The sequence below is a fragment of the Caloenas nicobarica genome, chromosome 2, assembly GCF_036013445.1.
Source record: "Caloenas nicobarica isolate bCalNic1 chromosome 2, bCalNic1.hap1, whole genome shotgun sequence".
NCBI classification, from domain to species: Eukaryota; Metazoa; Chordata; class Aves; order Columbiformes; family Columbidae; genus Caloenas; species Caloenas nicobarica.
In genome coordinates, this window is record NC_088246.1 from 24866853 (window position 1) to 24880293 (window position 13441).

Genomic DNA, 13441 nt, shown 5'->3' on the forward strand with positions numbered 1-13441 from the left:
TTATTTCTTACAATACCCTAGTCCTAACAACAAATTAAGATTTATAACACTGTATAGCATAGTTCATAAAAACTCAACCTAATAATTTTAGTTTGTTAAGAACTGCGTAATGGTGGCACGTCTGAGAGTTGCTGAGAGTCATCTCTTTTCTTAGCTAAACATCTTAATCTTATAGTGAAAAAAACACAGGGAAGTCAACTAGGTGCTATTTTAATGATCGTCTGCAATAGTCAAATAGTGCAGAAACTTTTTGTTGATAATACAGGAAAAAAAATCAAACAAAAACACCAACAAAACACCACAAAAAACCAACCAACCAACCGAACAAAAAACTTTACAAACTTTTGCTTCGTATGTTTATCTACATGTAAAAGCTTTTAACAGTATGATTATGTCGCTAGCATTTAGGGGTTTTGCTAAGAAAGTTTTTTGAGTAAATTTAGACACAATATTACAAAAGTGATATTGACAATTTATATTGGTGCTAAAACTAGTTATAGTCATGAAGCTTCCAGTTTCCAATACACTTGTCATACATATCTAAGAGGGAGCGATTTCACAATTTCATTGTTTTAACTGCATCAGTATGGTTAAAGCAACAAAATTTGCAAATGTGAGGAGGCCCTCAGATGCAGTTTGCAGGTCTACCACTTACCAAAACTTCTGATAGCGATGTCATTGAGAGTTGAAGTTTCTGCCTAGATCATTTTAGACAACGGAAATAAAAATTTTAAAAAAAAGAAAAAAAAAGTGTGAGAAGCAAGATCATCCACGTTGATGCTAGGATTTTTTATATGCCATAGTTTTTGCATAATCATTACATCTTTAGAACTGACTACGTATGACATATATAACAACTTTAGAACTGACATAAATGAAGTATATGAATACAGGAATTTGAACATAACCACTTCCAACATGATGCATGCATATGTGTGTATGCATATATTTTTATATATATATAATTATATATAAATATATATATAGATATATATTAATATATAAAAATTCTGTTTTAACTGTACAGTGTGTCTATTAAATGTCCTGCTTATGGGTGGAGAGAAAGTAAAATTGATTTTTGAGATTTTATGGAGTACTTTGTAAGTTTAGGACTTCTTCACAGCAACTAATGCCATCACACTAGGGTGGCTGACCAGGGTGAGTACCAGTGTATGTGGTAGAATTTCAGTGTGATGAGGCTTAATGGAAAATGTTGTTATATTCTTCAGCTGGATTGCATTTTATTCCTCTGAGGAGGCACTTAGCTCCTCTTCAAGGGACTAAAAGAGGTCTGGCTCTCCACTTCTGCAGCAGCTTTTGTAGAGTCTTCCTCTGGCGTCTAGGGTCCTACTGCAGAGGCAGCATCTTCTTGGATATAAGAGGGAAAGTACTTATATCGGAGCTTAAGAACTTAAAGTTTGAGTAAATGAGATGTCATTGTACTTGTTACTTCTGCTCATTATTTATATGTGTTGTTTAGAAAGTGAGCTCTTCTGTGGCCATCATGTTTTTCGTGTCTCTGCGTTTCACACAGACTCCCTCTTACTCTTACGCCTCCTGAGAAGCACATAAACATGACAGTGAGATCACAGAGAATTGTATTTGTGATGAAGAAAAAAAAGATTGTATTTCAAGCCTCTTTTTTTTTTTTTTTTCTGCTAGCAGTCACATACGACTTTAGAAATATAATAATTGTAAAAATTTCCATTTCTGGTGATGCCACAGTAAATGAGCTTTATGTCATGATAGGTTTTTGTGGTTTGTTTGTTTGTTTTAACAAGTTGGGGGCTTGGGGTAGTTATTTTGGGGTTTCTTTTACTTTGGTTTTCGTTTTTGTTTGTTTGTTTGCTTGGGTGAGTTGGTTGGTTGTGTTTTTTCAGTGTTTTTTGGTGGTGGTGGTTTTTTTTCTCTCCCTGTTTGTATGGCAATTGCTCCTATGCTGTTTTTCTTTCCCTGTCCTGGGACTTGAGCTGCAGTAGTTACACAGAAACGATGAAATGATGAAAATTGACAGTAGATAAATATATTTTTAAAAAATCCTGGTTTTAGCATAAATAATTGAATGTGTCTCTTCTTTTTCTTACAGAACGGTTTACACAGTACAGCCCTAAAAATCTTAGGCAAGCATGGAATAAGTAAGTCTCTTTTTTTTTTTTTTAATTACTCTTGACTCTTCAAGGATATGACTCATGCCAAGCTGAAGTTATCACAGTTAATTTCAAATGGCTTTGTCCTTTTTAATTGCAGTATTAATGTGTAATTACTGAAATATTATTCTTTCCTGTTTCTGCCAGTTTTGAATGTTTTTGAATTACCAGTTACCTGTAAATAGGGAGAAACCGTGTAGTGTAGTATTTTCTTCTTGGGGATGTCAGTTGGCAAGTGTATCGAGCTCATTGACAGATGCTGTGTTATTGCTTTGGGCCATCAGTTTCGAACCTTGTTTTCTCTTTTCCACTATACCAATTAAGGCACTTTTAAATAATACATTTCTAATCAACTTTGAGTGTTGTTTCCACATAATCAGCCCCTGTTGCCAGGTCCATCTGGTCATTGCTGTGAACTGATGACCATACTGTTGTATATTTTAATTTTTGTGACTGAAAAAACTCAATGTGAATTCACCACTTTTTTTTTTTCCTTTTAATGTTTCCTGAAATTTGTCACATTTACATCAGATGAACACTAGTATAAAAGTACTGTGCACAAAATCCAGAAAGGTTGCGTAGTAAGCCGGGAATGCCTAACCAATCATCCGTCAAAGTTTACTAGAAAATTTCTTAGCACATGAAGAATCTTTGTAGATAGGACATTTAGGCAGCACTGTATTGAGTGATTAACATCTTTTGTATTTTGAAGAAAGCATACACAGTTTGAGTTGGAGGAGAAGGATAATAGCTATGTCAGCAACTGGTCTTGCCAGAAAAATGGCTAGAATTTTTCTCCACTCTCCTTTGACCAACATTTTTTGCAACAGGGCTAAGCCTTTGCTGCACCAACATTGCTGGTTTTTTTCTGATACTCATTCCAAACTTTATTGTTGGTACCAGCAGGCTGCCTTCTTGATAGTTTATCAGGGAACTCAAAAGATAAATTAGCAGGAGAGTGAAGCATCTCCTCCTCCAAGTTCACCACTGAAGTTGAAATCTTTTGGTGAAGGAACTTCCTTGTTATAAGGAAAAACGTTACTGGCAGAGTAAAAGTCTGAATCCTTTTTCAAAATCCTAACTTATTAACAATGGAGTGTGTGAACACCTCTAAAATTAATAGCATGGTCGCTTGCCCAAGATGTGATGAGGTTTATATTCGCTTTGACATTCTACTATTTCTTTTCCATCCGCTCCTTCCCAGCACAATTTGGTCCAATGCTTTGAACTGAAGCACAAGGGTGTTTTTCATTAAAGGAAACAAACAAATAAACAAACCAAAACCCAACAAAAAACCAAACAAACAATAGCCTTTTGAAATTGTGGTTAACTGAGGGGAAATCTCTTAATGTACCAGGTTCATAGTTAAAATTGGGTGCTTCTTGTTGGATGTGATGCCATCAAACGTTCATCCTTTGAGTCAGAACCTGTATTTCTGCAGTGCCAGGCATCTTTCATGACCCTGTAGCTCACTCTGCATTATTACTGGATCCTCCATGGTTAGCAGTAACTTTCTGATTCCTGCAATGAGACACATACATTTTGCAGAACTGAAGCCAGTGCAGGTCTTCACAAAAATTAAGTGTCACCTGAGTTCATTGACTTTCAGCAGTCTATGGAAAAGTTCAGACTGGAAGCCTGATTTGGTGGCTTTCATGGAAGAGTCCATCTCTTATTTACTCTAGAGGGAGCAATAGGAATATTAGCTTCACTTACAGTTAACTTTTGTGAATATCTCAAACAGTTTTGCCAGTTCTTGTGATCCTTGCAAGCATCTTGCAATGTTTGACTCTACCTCAGCCTTACTGCTTGGAATAATGTACTTCCCTGAAAGTCACAGCTTTCATTTAAAAAAGTAAGTCACTAGAATTGTTTATTTTCTGTCCTTTAACAATTAACAAACTTGCAAGTTCATCTTTTCTTTGAAAGTAGTTAACGAAATCCAAAAGCTTGGAAGAAGCAATTGTATTACAACATAGGCAATTAGATCTGGATTGGGAAAGAGGGACAAGGAAGCTAATATCGATGTAAGTATATTTGCTTGGGGGCATACATATGCGTAAGTAATGTGAATAGGTACTGGCACACTCTTCCATGCATTCTGCAGGTGTGGACTGACTGTTTTTCTATATTTTAACAGCAATTAGACCTAGCAGTATCTCCTATGTATGAATAAGTACAAGAATAGATTTGAATTTAAAAATTTGATATCTTATACTTCCTTCAATAACATTGTATGAAATTTCTGTTCTTGTAAAACACGAAAAAAGAACAAATCCCTGTTTGCTTAAAACAAGCCTTCAATCTCTGAGACGTCATAATTGACACAAGTTATGATCACATCACAGGCTGATTCAAATGAGCACGTTTTCATTTTCTAAGAAACGTCTTCAAAAATATGTATACATTTTCAATGCTCTGTGCATAAAGGATTTGCAATTTTTCAGCATAAATTGAGGGGTTGAAAGACCAAAAACAATGACAATACATAGAGTTCAGCACTTCACATGTGCAGTTCTACTGTAATGGGAAATATTTAGTGCCTCAAAATTATGTATCGTTTACATTTAAAATGTAAGGGATTTTCTCTTTTTCTAGTGTAAGGCTTTGTCTGTGGCTGTATTAGAGCACTGTTGCATGCACAGCTGTAGTTAAGGGTGTATAAACATTTCTGTTATAGACATCATATTCCCAAGGGTTTATAATTCAGCTATAACACTTAACACATAGACGGATTCATTCTAGAAATTTTGTTTCTTTATTAGCATAAAGTAGTAATCTCTAATCTTAAAAAAAAAAAACCAAACAACCCACCTTTTTAACTTCCTGATTTAATTCGTTGAAGACTCTTGACGACACAAAAGTGTCTCATTTGAAACAGAATTGTTTCAAGGGTAGTTGGGATAAAAGTGAGACCTAAGATGTGGACAAAAAACATACAGACTTTTGTTTTTAAAGATGTATTGGTTTTGCTACAGAGTTACTTCTTCTCAACACGTTAGTACCTTTGAAAGATATACCTTAAAGAACAATGTTTATGCTCTAGGAAGGATTAACGTGTATGCTTAAACTCCTCTGAGGTGAAGCCCTGTTCCTGCATTTATTAGAGGAGGGATTGAGAAATGAAGAAATTAAAGAATTTGTCACACAGAAATAGCCATAGAAACTGTAAAACAGAGCACGGCAATTAATTTTGTGCTCCCAAACTGGAAGAGAACACCTTTAATTTTCTAAACATAATGAAGCTTTCACCATCTACTGTTCCGTCTTTCAGGCACAGTCTGGCCATTTATCTTGTTCATACGTTTGAGACCCTGGCCTGGAAGACTGAGAATATGGGTTTAGAAGTCTTCAAAGAGGCTTACCTCAAAATGTACATTATAATTCAATTTATGTAAGGAGAGGTTACTAGAAGGAAGAAGAACACTCTTCCAACATCTACAGAGCCAGCTTCATGTCTGTAAGGCAGAAGAAACAGACACTGAAGATTCAAACCCAAAACCTCCCAAAAAGCCACAGATGGTAGATTGGGGGCAAAATAATTGCACCTGACTACACCAGCTTCCACAAGATGTGAATTTTAAAGGCAGAGCCAGACAATGGAACAATGATGGACACAAGCCAGTGGCTCTTTAATTCCCAGTCTAACTGGAAATCAGCTAAAAGCGTGGAATGTGACTGTAATGACAAAGTGATACCCAGCAGGCTCATTATGTAAGATGTCAGATCCCTAAAATTCTTCAAATAGAATTGGTCAATATTAGCGGCTACTTTTGGAAAGTGTTTGAGGGAAATAATGTAACTATCATTTGTAGTGTATAAAGTTACTTGGAAATTTTACAATTGAATTTCTTCACTGATTGTCAAACTACAGAAAGATTATAGAGAGAATATTTACTCGATAAGGAAACAAAACTTGCACTGACAGTTGCTTCTATCTAGCATGAAGCTTCACCTACACTGCGTGATATAACATTGTGGAATGTGATTATAAAATACTGGTCTAAAAAGAATTAAGATGTGGTAATCCAGTCTTCCTGTAGAGTTCATAATGAATGATATTTTCACCTTTTTTCCTGAACTTTTCTGTTCAATTATCTCTACACAAAAAACCCAAGAACAGCTCTGCCTTCAGAATGCAATACGACCTCTTTCAATTTGCAAAAGCTTCTCCACAATAATAAACCTTTACAGAGGAATAACAAAAGAGAACTAATTATCCTTGTGTATATTTGGTAGGATATAAAAAGCTTTTTTAGATCTTTCTGTCATAATGGCTTGCATTGTGAGAAATTAGATTGGAAAGAAAAGGTGCAGTTGAAAACAAATTTTGCTCTGCATAAATAGGACTACTACTTTGTAATTCCCCAACATGGCAGTATTTATTATATAAACAAGACTTTATTCTCTCAGCTAGTCCCACTGCTGGGGATTTCTTCCTTTAACAAGATGGCCTCTGTACTTGAGGACTCCCTTTCTGAGGCCAGGCTGTTTAAAAGTTGCATTGCATTCCAGGATGGACTGGCCTGTTTTGGAACTGTTATTCAATGAAAACTTCCTGAAAAAAGCAAATCAAGTGAATAGGGATCAGTCCATGTATTTTGAGCCTGTATTTCATTTCAAGCATGACACCGACTATGGAACTGTTTAGAGCTGAGACTTGGGAAGGGATTTTGGTTTGCATTTTTCATGTTTGTTTTTTGTTCTTAAGAAAATCTTTGCTTTAGTGGGGTTTTGACTAAAGACAAAACTCTCTTCTAATTATCACTTTCGTCCCCTTCACCTCCTATCCCTTCAGCAGCATTGCTCATTGTAATACAGTCTGTAGTGACACTGAAAGAATATTCAAGCTCTCAAGCACGGTAGGATCAAAAAGCCTTAGCATTGTCATTGCTAAAACCTTTCTGATGCATAAAACTAAGCAGTAAGAATTTAAAACTATCCCTGTGCAAAAGGTGGGATATATGTGTACAACTGTGTGCAGTTCGTGTATGTTGAGGTTGCACTGGGGCTTTTCCCTCACTTGCATTAGAGGAGCGACCAGGAATGCTGGGGGGAGAAAAGGTGGAAACTGGACACAAAATGAAAATATTTTATGGAAGTATTTGTGATTTAGAGGCATATAAACCTGCCTCTGTCTCCTGATGACTTGCAGTGATACTGCTGTACTGAAAAAAACATTCTTAATTTCCCGTTTTGTTTCATATTTCCCATAAATACCGCTTGATCAGTCATTATCTTTGCCTGAGGGACCTGAGGAATCATATGACGACAAAAACTTTGTTAACCTGCAATACAAACAAGAAGTCATTTACCAGACAGTAAATTTATTACACTATCTTTAAAAAAAGAAAAACTTCTCCAGCATTGTCTAGCAGGCGGGTTTACCACCCACATGCCGTAGTGGTGGGCTGTGACCGGGCGTTCTCGGGGGGCCGGCAGAGGCAGTAGGACCGTCTGCACTGGGGGAGACATCAGCAGAGGCCGAAAAGTTTTACAAATATTTTCCTAACACTGATTTTTTGTTTATTTCACTACTTAATGGCGTTTATTAAATTAATTTCAGGGTGGTGGAAGCTGCTTGTTTACACTGAAGTGCCTTTTTTGTGTCTACTGCTGCACATTGCTCCCACTTAGTAGCGTTTTATATGTTTCTGGCACTATAAAGGGGCTCAACTGTGAAAGTGCAAAAGGCAAAGTTCTCAGCGCAGCTCAGGAATAGTTAATGCTAAGCTGAAATGCACTGCAGGTTTTGTCAGCTTTATGGTAATGAATTATATGATGCTGACTGAAGCCAATGGCTGGAAAAGATCTTGAGTTTCTCTTTTTATCCTATTGCCAAGTTGAAAAATTCTTTACCATTTCTATCTGAATGTTTCTTTCAAATTGGAGCAATTGTAAATTGCTCAAATGTTATACCTTTTAAAAATCTTTGGGGAAATTATTCCTGACAGACCTAATTGCTAGAATGTTTATCCTGACATTCAGCTTATTTTTGCTTTATTCTAAATCCCCCCTCTCTAGTGTTGCTAAGCTTTAGGTATCGTGTTACATCTTCTTGGCCCAGTTAGTTATATTAATAAACCTCCTAAACAGGACCACAAAGGCCGTTGTCCTCTTTTTCAGAGTGGTAATAACTCTGTGTTTTTTTCATTAGTAAAATTACGTTGTTACCCTCCTATATATTTCCCTACCATGACGGCTGTGAATATGCAACCCCAAGGTACATGGATGTTCTTTATTGTCTTGTGCAACATCTAATTCAGTTTCTGGCTTTAGACTAGAGTTTGTTGGCATTATTATCCCTGAACCTACCCATATTTTGGGTTATTTCTCCCTGGAAGTAACTGTTATAGTCCTCTATGCTCTGTCTTGTTGGTAGATTTTCTGCCTGCATCTCTCATTTCTATTAGCCTCTTTGTCTAATCTTTTTGTCTTCTATGGTGTTTTCAACATTTAGTTTCATCTAAGAATTCGTTCAGTATGCAGTGTATCTCTTAGTCCGGTTCATTAATAAAGATGTTAAATAAAACTGTGACTAACGCTAATCCCTGTGGCACACAGCTGGACACTTCCCTTCCAACTCAAGACATTGCCACTCATCATTACCCTTTGCCTATGGTTTGTCAGCCAGTTTTCAGTCTCTGGGATAGTACATCACATCCCAGCCCTTTGGAATTTGTCCCCAGAGCAGGATTTTTCAGAGAAACTGCATCAAGCATTATCCCTTGTTGCTTTGTTCCACCAATGTTTAAGTCAATTTTAAAAAATAATAAATATATCTGATGTCTTGTTCATTAATCACCTTTTCTTTTGGTTGCCACCTTGTTTTAGATTTTTCCTTAAAACTAATTTTGCTTCCATATTGTCTGTATTTTGTTTCTATTGTCTGTATTTTGCTTCTGTATTGTGTGTCAATGTCCCGCAAAATATTTTCCAGGATTCTCCTCCTTACTTGAAAACCAGAAAGGAAGCATGTGTATATATTTCTTTAAGTCTAGTAAAATACTTTAGAATGCAGAGCAAAATTAGCTAACGTTACAGTAACTTATCTACAGTAATAAGCCTGTAAAAAGAAACTAGAAAAGAGAACCAACTCTTTTCGTGTAGACTTCCTGAAAAGACCTTTAAAAGGTGCCTTACATTTGTTTGCTGTCCTTACAATTCCCGAAGAATTCCTTAAGATATTGAGACATATATCAGATAGACATGTTTATTTGGTGTTTCCAGGTATGATTTTTTTTTTCAAAGTATGTTCTTCATTAACTTCTTGAGTACTTACTGATCAACTCTTTTCAGATGTTTTCTGTTGTTCTTTTTCCATATTAATTTCTACATGCCAACATTTTTATTAATTTCTCAGAATTGTGTTTTTGATAGTCTTTTGCTCATATGTTGCCATAGTGTCTGTGTTCATTTCTTGGTTTAAAGTCTAATACTTTCTTATCGGAGGCACCACGCATCATTATATTCTCACATTGCTAGTTCTATCCTCCTGCTAGAGTTCTGTACCATTTGCCTCTGTGCTGAAATCCTCTCCAGATAATGACATTGCTGACAAAACTGAGTCTCTGAGATGTGTTTTAAAAATATTTGTCTGAGGAATTGAAGACATACTGTGAAGGCAGTAATATAAGTGAAGTAGACCTTACTGCTGGGTCTCTCATTATCTACACGTGGCTGTTAAAGGCGAGAGTTTTCCAATGTGAGAGCCAAAATGATGGGCAGCTTAAGAATTGGCCTGGAATTCAAAAGTGCCAAGTGCTAAGTAACTGTCGTTACTGGCTTGATATTTTCCACTGCTTTTTGTCATGTATCATGAATAATTTTTCTTTAACTCAACAGCTCCTTTGATTCTCAGGTTCTCAGAAACGTATTTAATTTTGGAAGATGGTGCAGACAGGCAATAAGTGTAATAATATGAATAATGCTACTGAGTTTTGTCACCTCTGCAGATAGTTTAAACCAATCCTCAAACCCATGCTGTTTGGCCCTGTCGCTAGCCAAAGACGTACAGACGGTAGTTAAGGTTTCTGCAGTGGTACGAACATCACAAAGTGTCTCTACCTTAGACAAACACTTACTTCACTGACCTTTATGATGATTTGATGTGGGTTTTTCAGCATAGTTTTGACCACCAGCTTTTCTGTGGTAGGATGGTAATCATAGGTATTTGGATATTGCCATTTGTGAGAAACTCCTGTGATAGTCTCCCAAAATCCATTGTAATTTTGTCGAGAAAATCTTACTTTGTTCCTTTCCTCTGTTTCTGGCTGTGGCACTTCACGTATCTGCCTTCAGATTTCTGACTGCTTTCCTGCCATATAGGACAGAGAAACAAGAATTTTTACTTTTTCATGTGCTTTGTTTGAATTAGTGATGCAGAAACACACGGCATTGTAGGAGACAAGTGAAAACAGTGATTTGTTTCAAAACTTGAAGTTATTTGCTAGCCAAACAGTCTTCATAATTAAATTTAGTGATTTATTTCAATAAATAACCTAGCTTAGGAAGCTGAAGCTTTTGTTTGAGCATTTGTGAAAGATGCTGGCTGCAGGCAGATCACCATGTATATGATTTCGGTGCCTGCTTGGCCCGAGTGTCAAAATGGAAAGATAGGAGACAATAATCCTTGCTGATGCATTGAAAAGGAGATGTTAGATTGCACATCTTCAGCAACACCCTGTGAATAACGAGCCTCAGCACAGGGCTGGTGCACCTGTCATTGCTGGAGGGCAAAGAGGCAAGTGGTTCCAAAGGGAACTGACCTTTTTCTTTCAGGCATTGAGTCAATCCCATATCCTAAGGCACACATTCTGCATTAAAATTATTATAACTCTCCTGGTATTATGCCTAACAACAGATTCTGGTGAGAATCTATGGAAAAAAAACCAAAACAAACATAACATAAATTGATGGTGATGGTGGTTTGTGTATTGTTTTTAATTAAGCCTTTATAGTAAATATATTCTGTAATTTTGAAAGACATCACTAAAACGGTTAAGTTCTTCTCTGATTAAGATAAATTTAATTGAAGTTTAAAATAAAATTCTGAAATGTTCTTCGTCTGATTTAGCAGCTTGCTGGATACCAAAATGTAAATGACAATATTTATTACTTAATGTGATTCACAAAAAACCTGCATCCTTTTAAATAATATAATGTATAATACAGTGTATATCCACTGTCTCCTGCCTCAATTGAATTTATATCTGTAAGATCTGATTTACAAATAGACAACTTTCTGTTAAATTATTCACATCTCATAATAATTGATCTTACACAACTGATCTTATGCTGGAGCATATTTGATCATAAATTCAATGAAAGCAGCCACCATTTTTGTGATGTTTGTCCAGCTAAACCCTTCAGTGAATAAAATAATAAAGATGCCAGCTGTGTTTGTTTTATGATCACTGCTGAAATAGGAGGCTGGAAATACAAATGTATAAAAGCTCTAATTTTATATGTTGGATTTATAAACTCAGAATCTTACTGCAAAAAAATAAATTGAAAAAATACAATTTTTACTTCTATCACATTCTCATAAATGTAATATTTGCTCTTTTTTCTTGTCGTTTAGGAATCCAGAATAGTTTTAAAATATTGCTATTATTTAGACACAAGCTTATTAAATCCAAGGAAATTATTAAAAATAGATGAAACTTATGCTTTTCTCTCTGACACCATTGCAAGTTAAGAATGGACCGTTATTTTTGCATTGCCTTCTTTGGTTAGATTCTATAGCAATCTTAAAACTCTGTTTACTACTGTGTACTCTTAGTAGTGTGCCTCAAACTGATTTCACCACCCTGACATAAAAAATCATGCTCTGGATTATTATTGGCCTTCCTTCAGCATTATGACTTTTGTAGAATAATGTTATATTCCTTTTATTTCTTTCATATTTGATCCTTAAAGTGCCCTTGAGTCAAGCTTTATTCTGCAACCATGAGGACATGAATCTTCCCTGAGATGTTGACAGACAAGTGTTTGGTGAATCTCATTTTTCTGTCAGGTACAGCCTATGTCTCTGCTGCTAACTAAAGCAGAGCCAGGACTATCTTCTGGCCCTGAGGCCGTGTGGCAGACCTTGGCTGCAGCTGCTCTAAGTGACACCTGGGCATGCATCTCCTGCGGGCTTTGTGTGGTCCCCATGCAGCTGCAAACGCAATCGTTACTTTTGGGGTGTTGCCTATTAGTTTTTTAATCCAAAATTTCCAGACTAGCATAAGACCAATGCTGCAGACCATAAGAACTGTATTTTCTAGCATAAGACTGAAGGTAATATGTTGCAGGCCCTGCTTGTAGGAGGCTGGTACATGCTGCCTTTTGGGAATGGTCCCTGGCATGGGTTGTTCCCTGAACTGTGTCTAGGAGTGGTTTTGGAAAATACTAGTTGGTATGTGCCAAAATAATTCAGGGAGCAATGTGGGAACTCAGTAGCTGAGTGGTCAGGTGCTCTCCCTAGCCCTGCCTAATTAGGCAATATAGACTTGAATAGAGTCTTACTATTCCCTGCTCTTGCATGCTTGAGCATATTCCACATGAAGTTTTTGCTCTTACTGTAGGTCTAACATCCTTTGTCATCTAGGCCTGAAGCCTTAGGGATGTTTTTTATCTTTCCTTTCCAATCCCATGCATCCAGACTGCTATATACATTTAACAATTTCTTTTTCTTTCCAGCTTTTTCACTATACTTTTTTCCTTCCCCAACCAACTCTGTCACTTGGTTGATTATCATAATATACTTCTTATGTCCTCTCCTGAACAATGCTGTTCTTCAGATCGTATAAAAAGCAACCAGTGAATTCAGTGTATTTTTTTGTGGATTGTTTAGCTCCCCTCCCAATGCTGGCTGTTTCACTCCATCATTTTTGGGCTCCTTCTTATCCTTTTCAAAATCCTCCATAATTATGCTTCTTCCTCTCTTCCTTCACAAATCCATAGATTTGCTCCTATTCACTATTCTTAATGTCAGTGATCCCTTACTCATGTTTAAGCCTTCTCCTGTCCTCCTTTCTGGGAATAAGATGGGCTTGTGCTCAGATAGTGCATTACCAGTTGATTGTGGTTTTTTTCTCCAGGCTTCTTCTCAGTTTGTAACTTTCTAGGACTAGTCCTTGTCTGCCTCAAATGCCTGCTTTCACAGAAGCTTAATATCCATTTAGGACCCTAAAATGGGACCCAGATGTTTATTTACCTGCCCGTCCCACTTTGGTGACAGTGCACATGACCAGATGTGTTGCAAAGCTCCATAGATTCCACAATTCCATGTGTGCAAAGTCTTTTGA

The 13441-nt window shown here is 36.6% G+C and overlaps 1 protein-coding gene across 2 annotated transcripts in view; it reads left to right on the plus strand.

The window, feature by feature from the left end:
- CDK14 (cyclin dependent kinase 14) overlaps positions 1-13441 on the plus strand; it is a 324587-nt gene that overhangs the window by 229666 nt on the left and 81480 nt on the right. For both annotated transcript variants that reach the window (XM_065629053.1, XM_065629055.1), the window contains one exon: positions 2087-2135. In XM_065629053.1, the coding sequence (XP_065485125.1) occupies positions 2087-2135 (49 nt within the window). The remainder of the gene's footprint in view (positions 1-2086; positions 2136-13441) is intronic.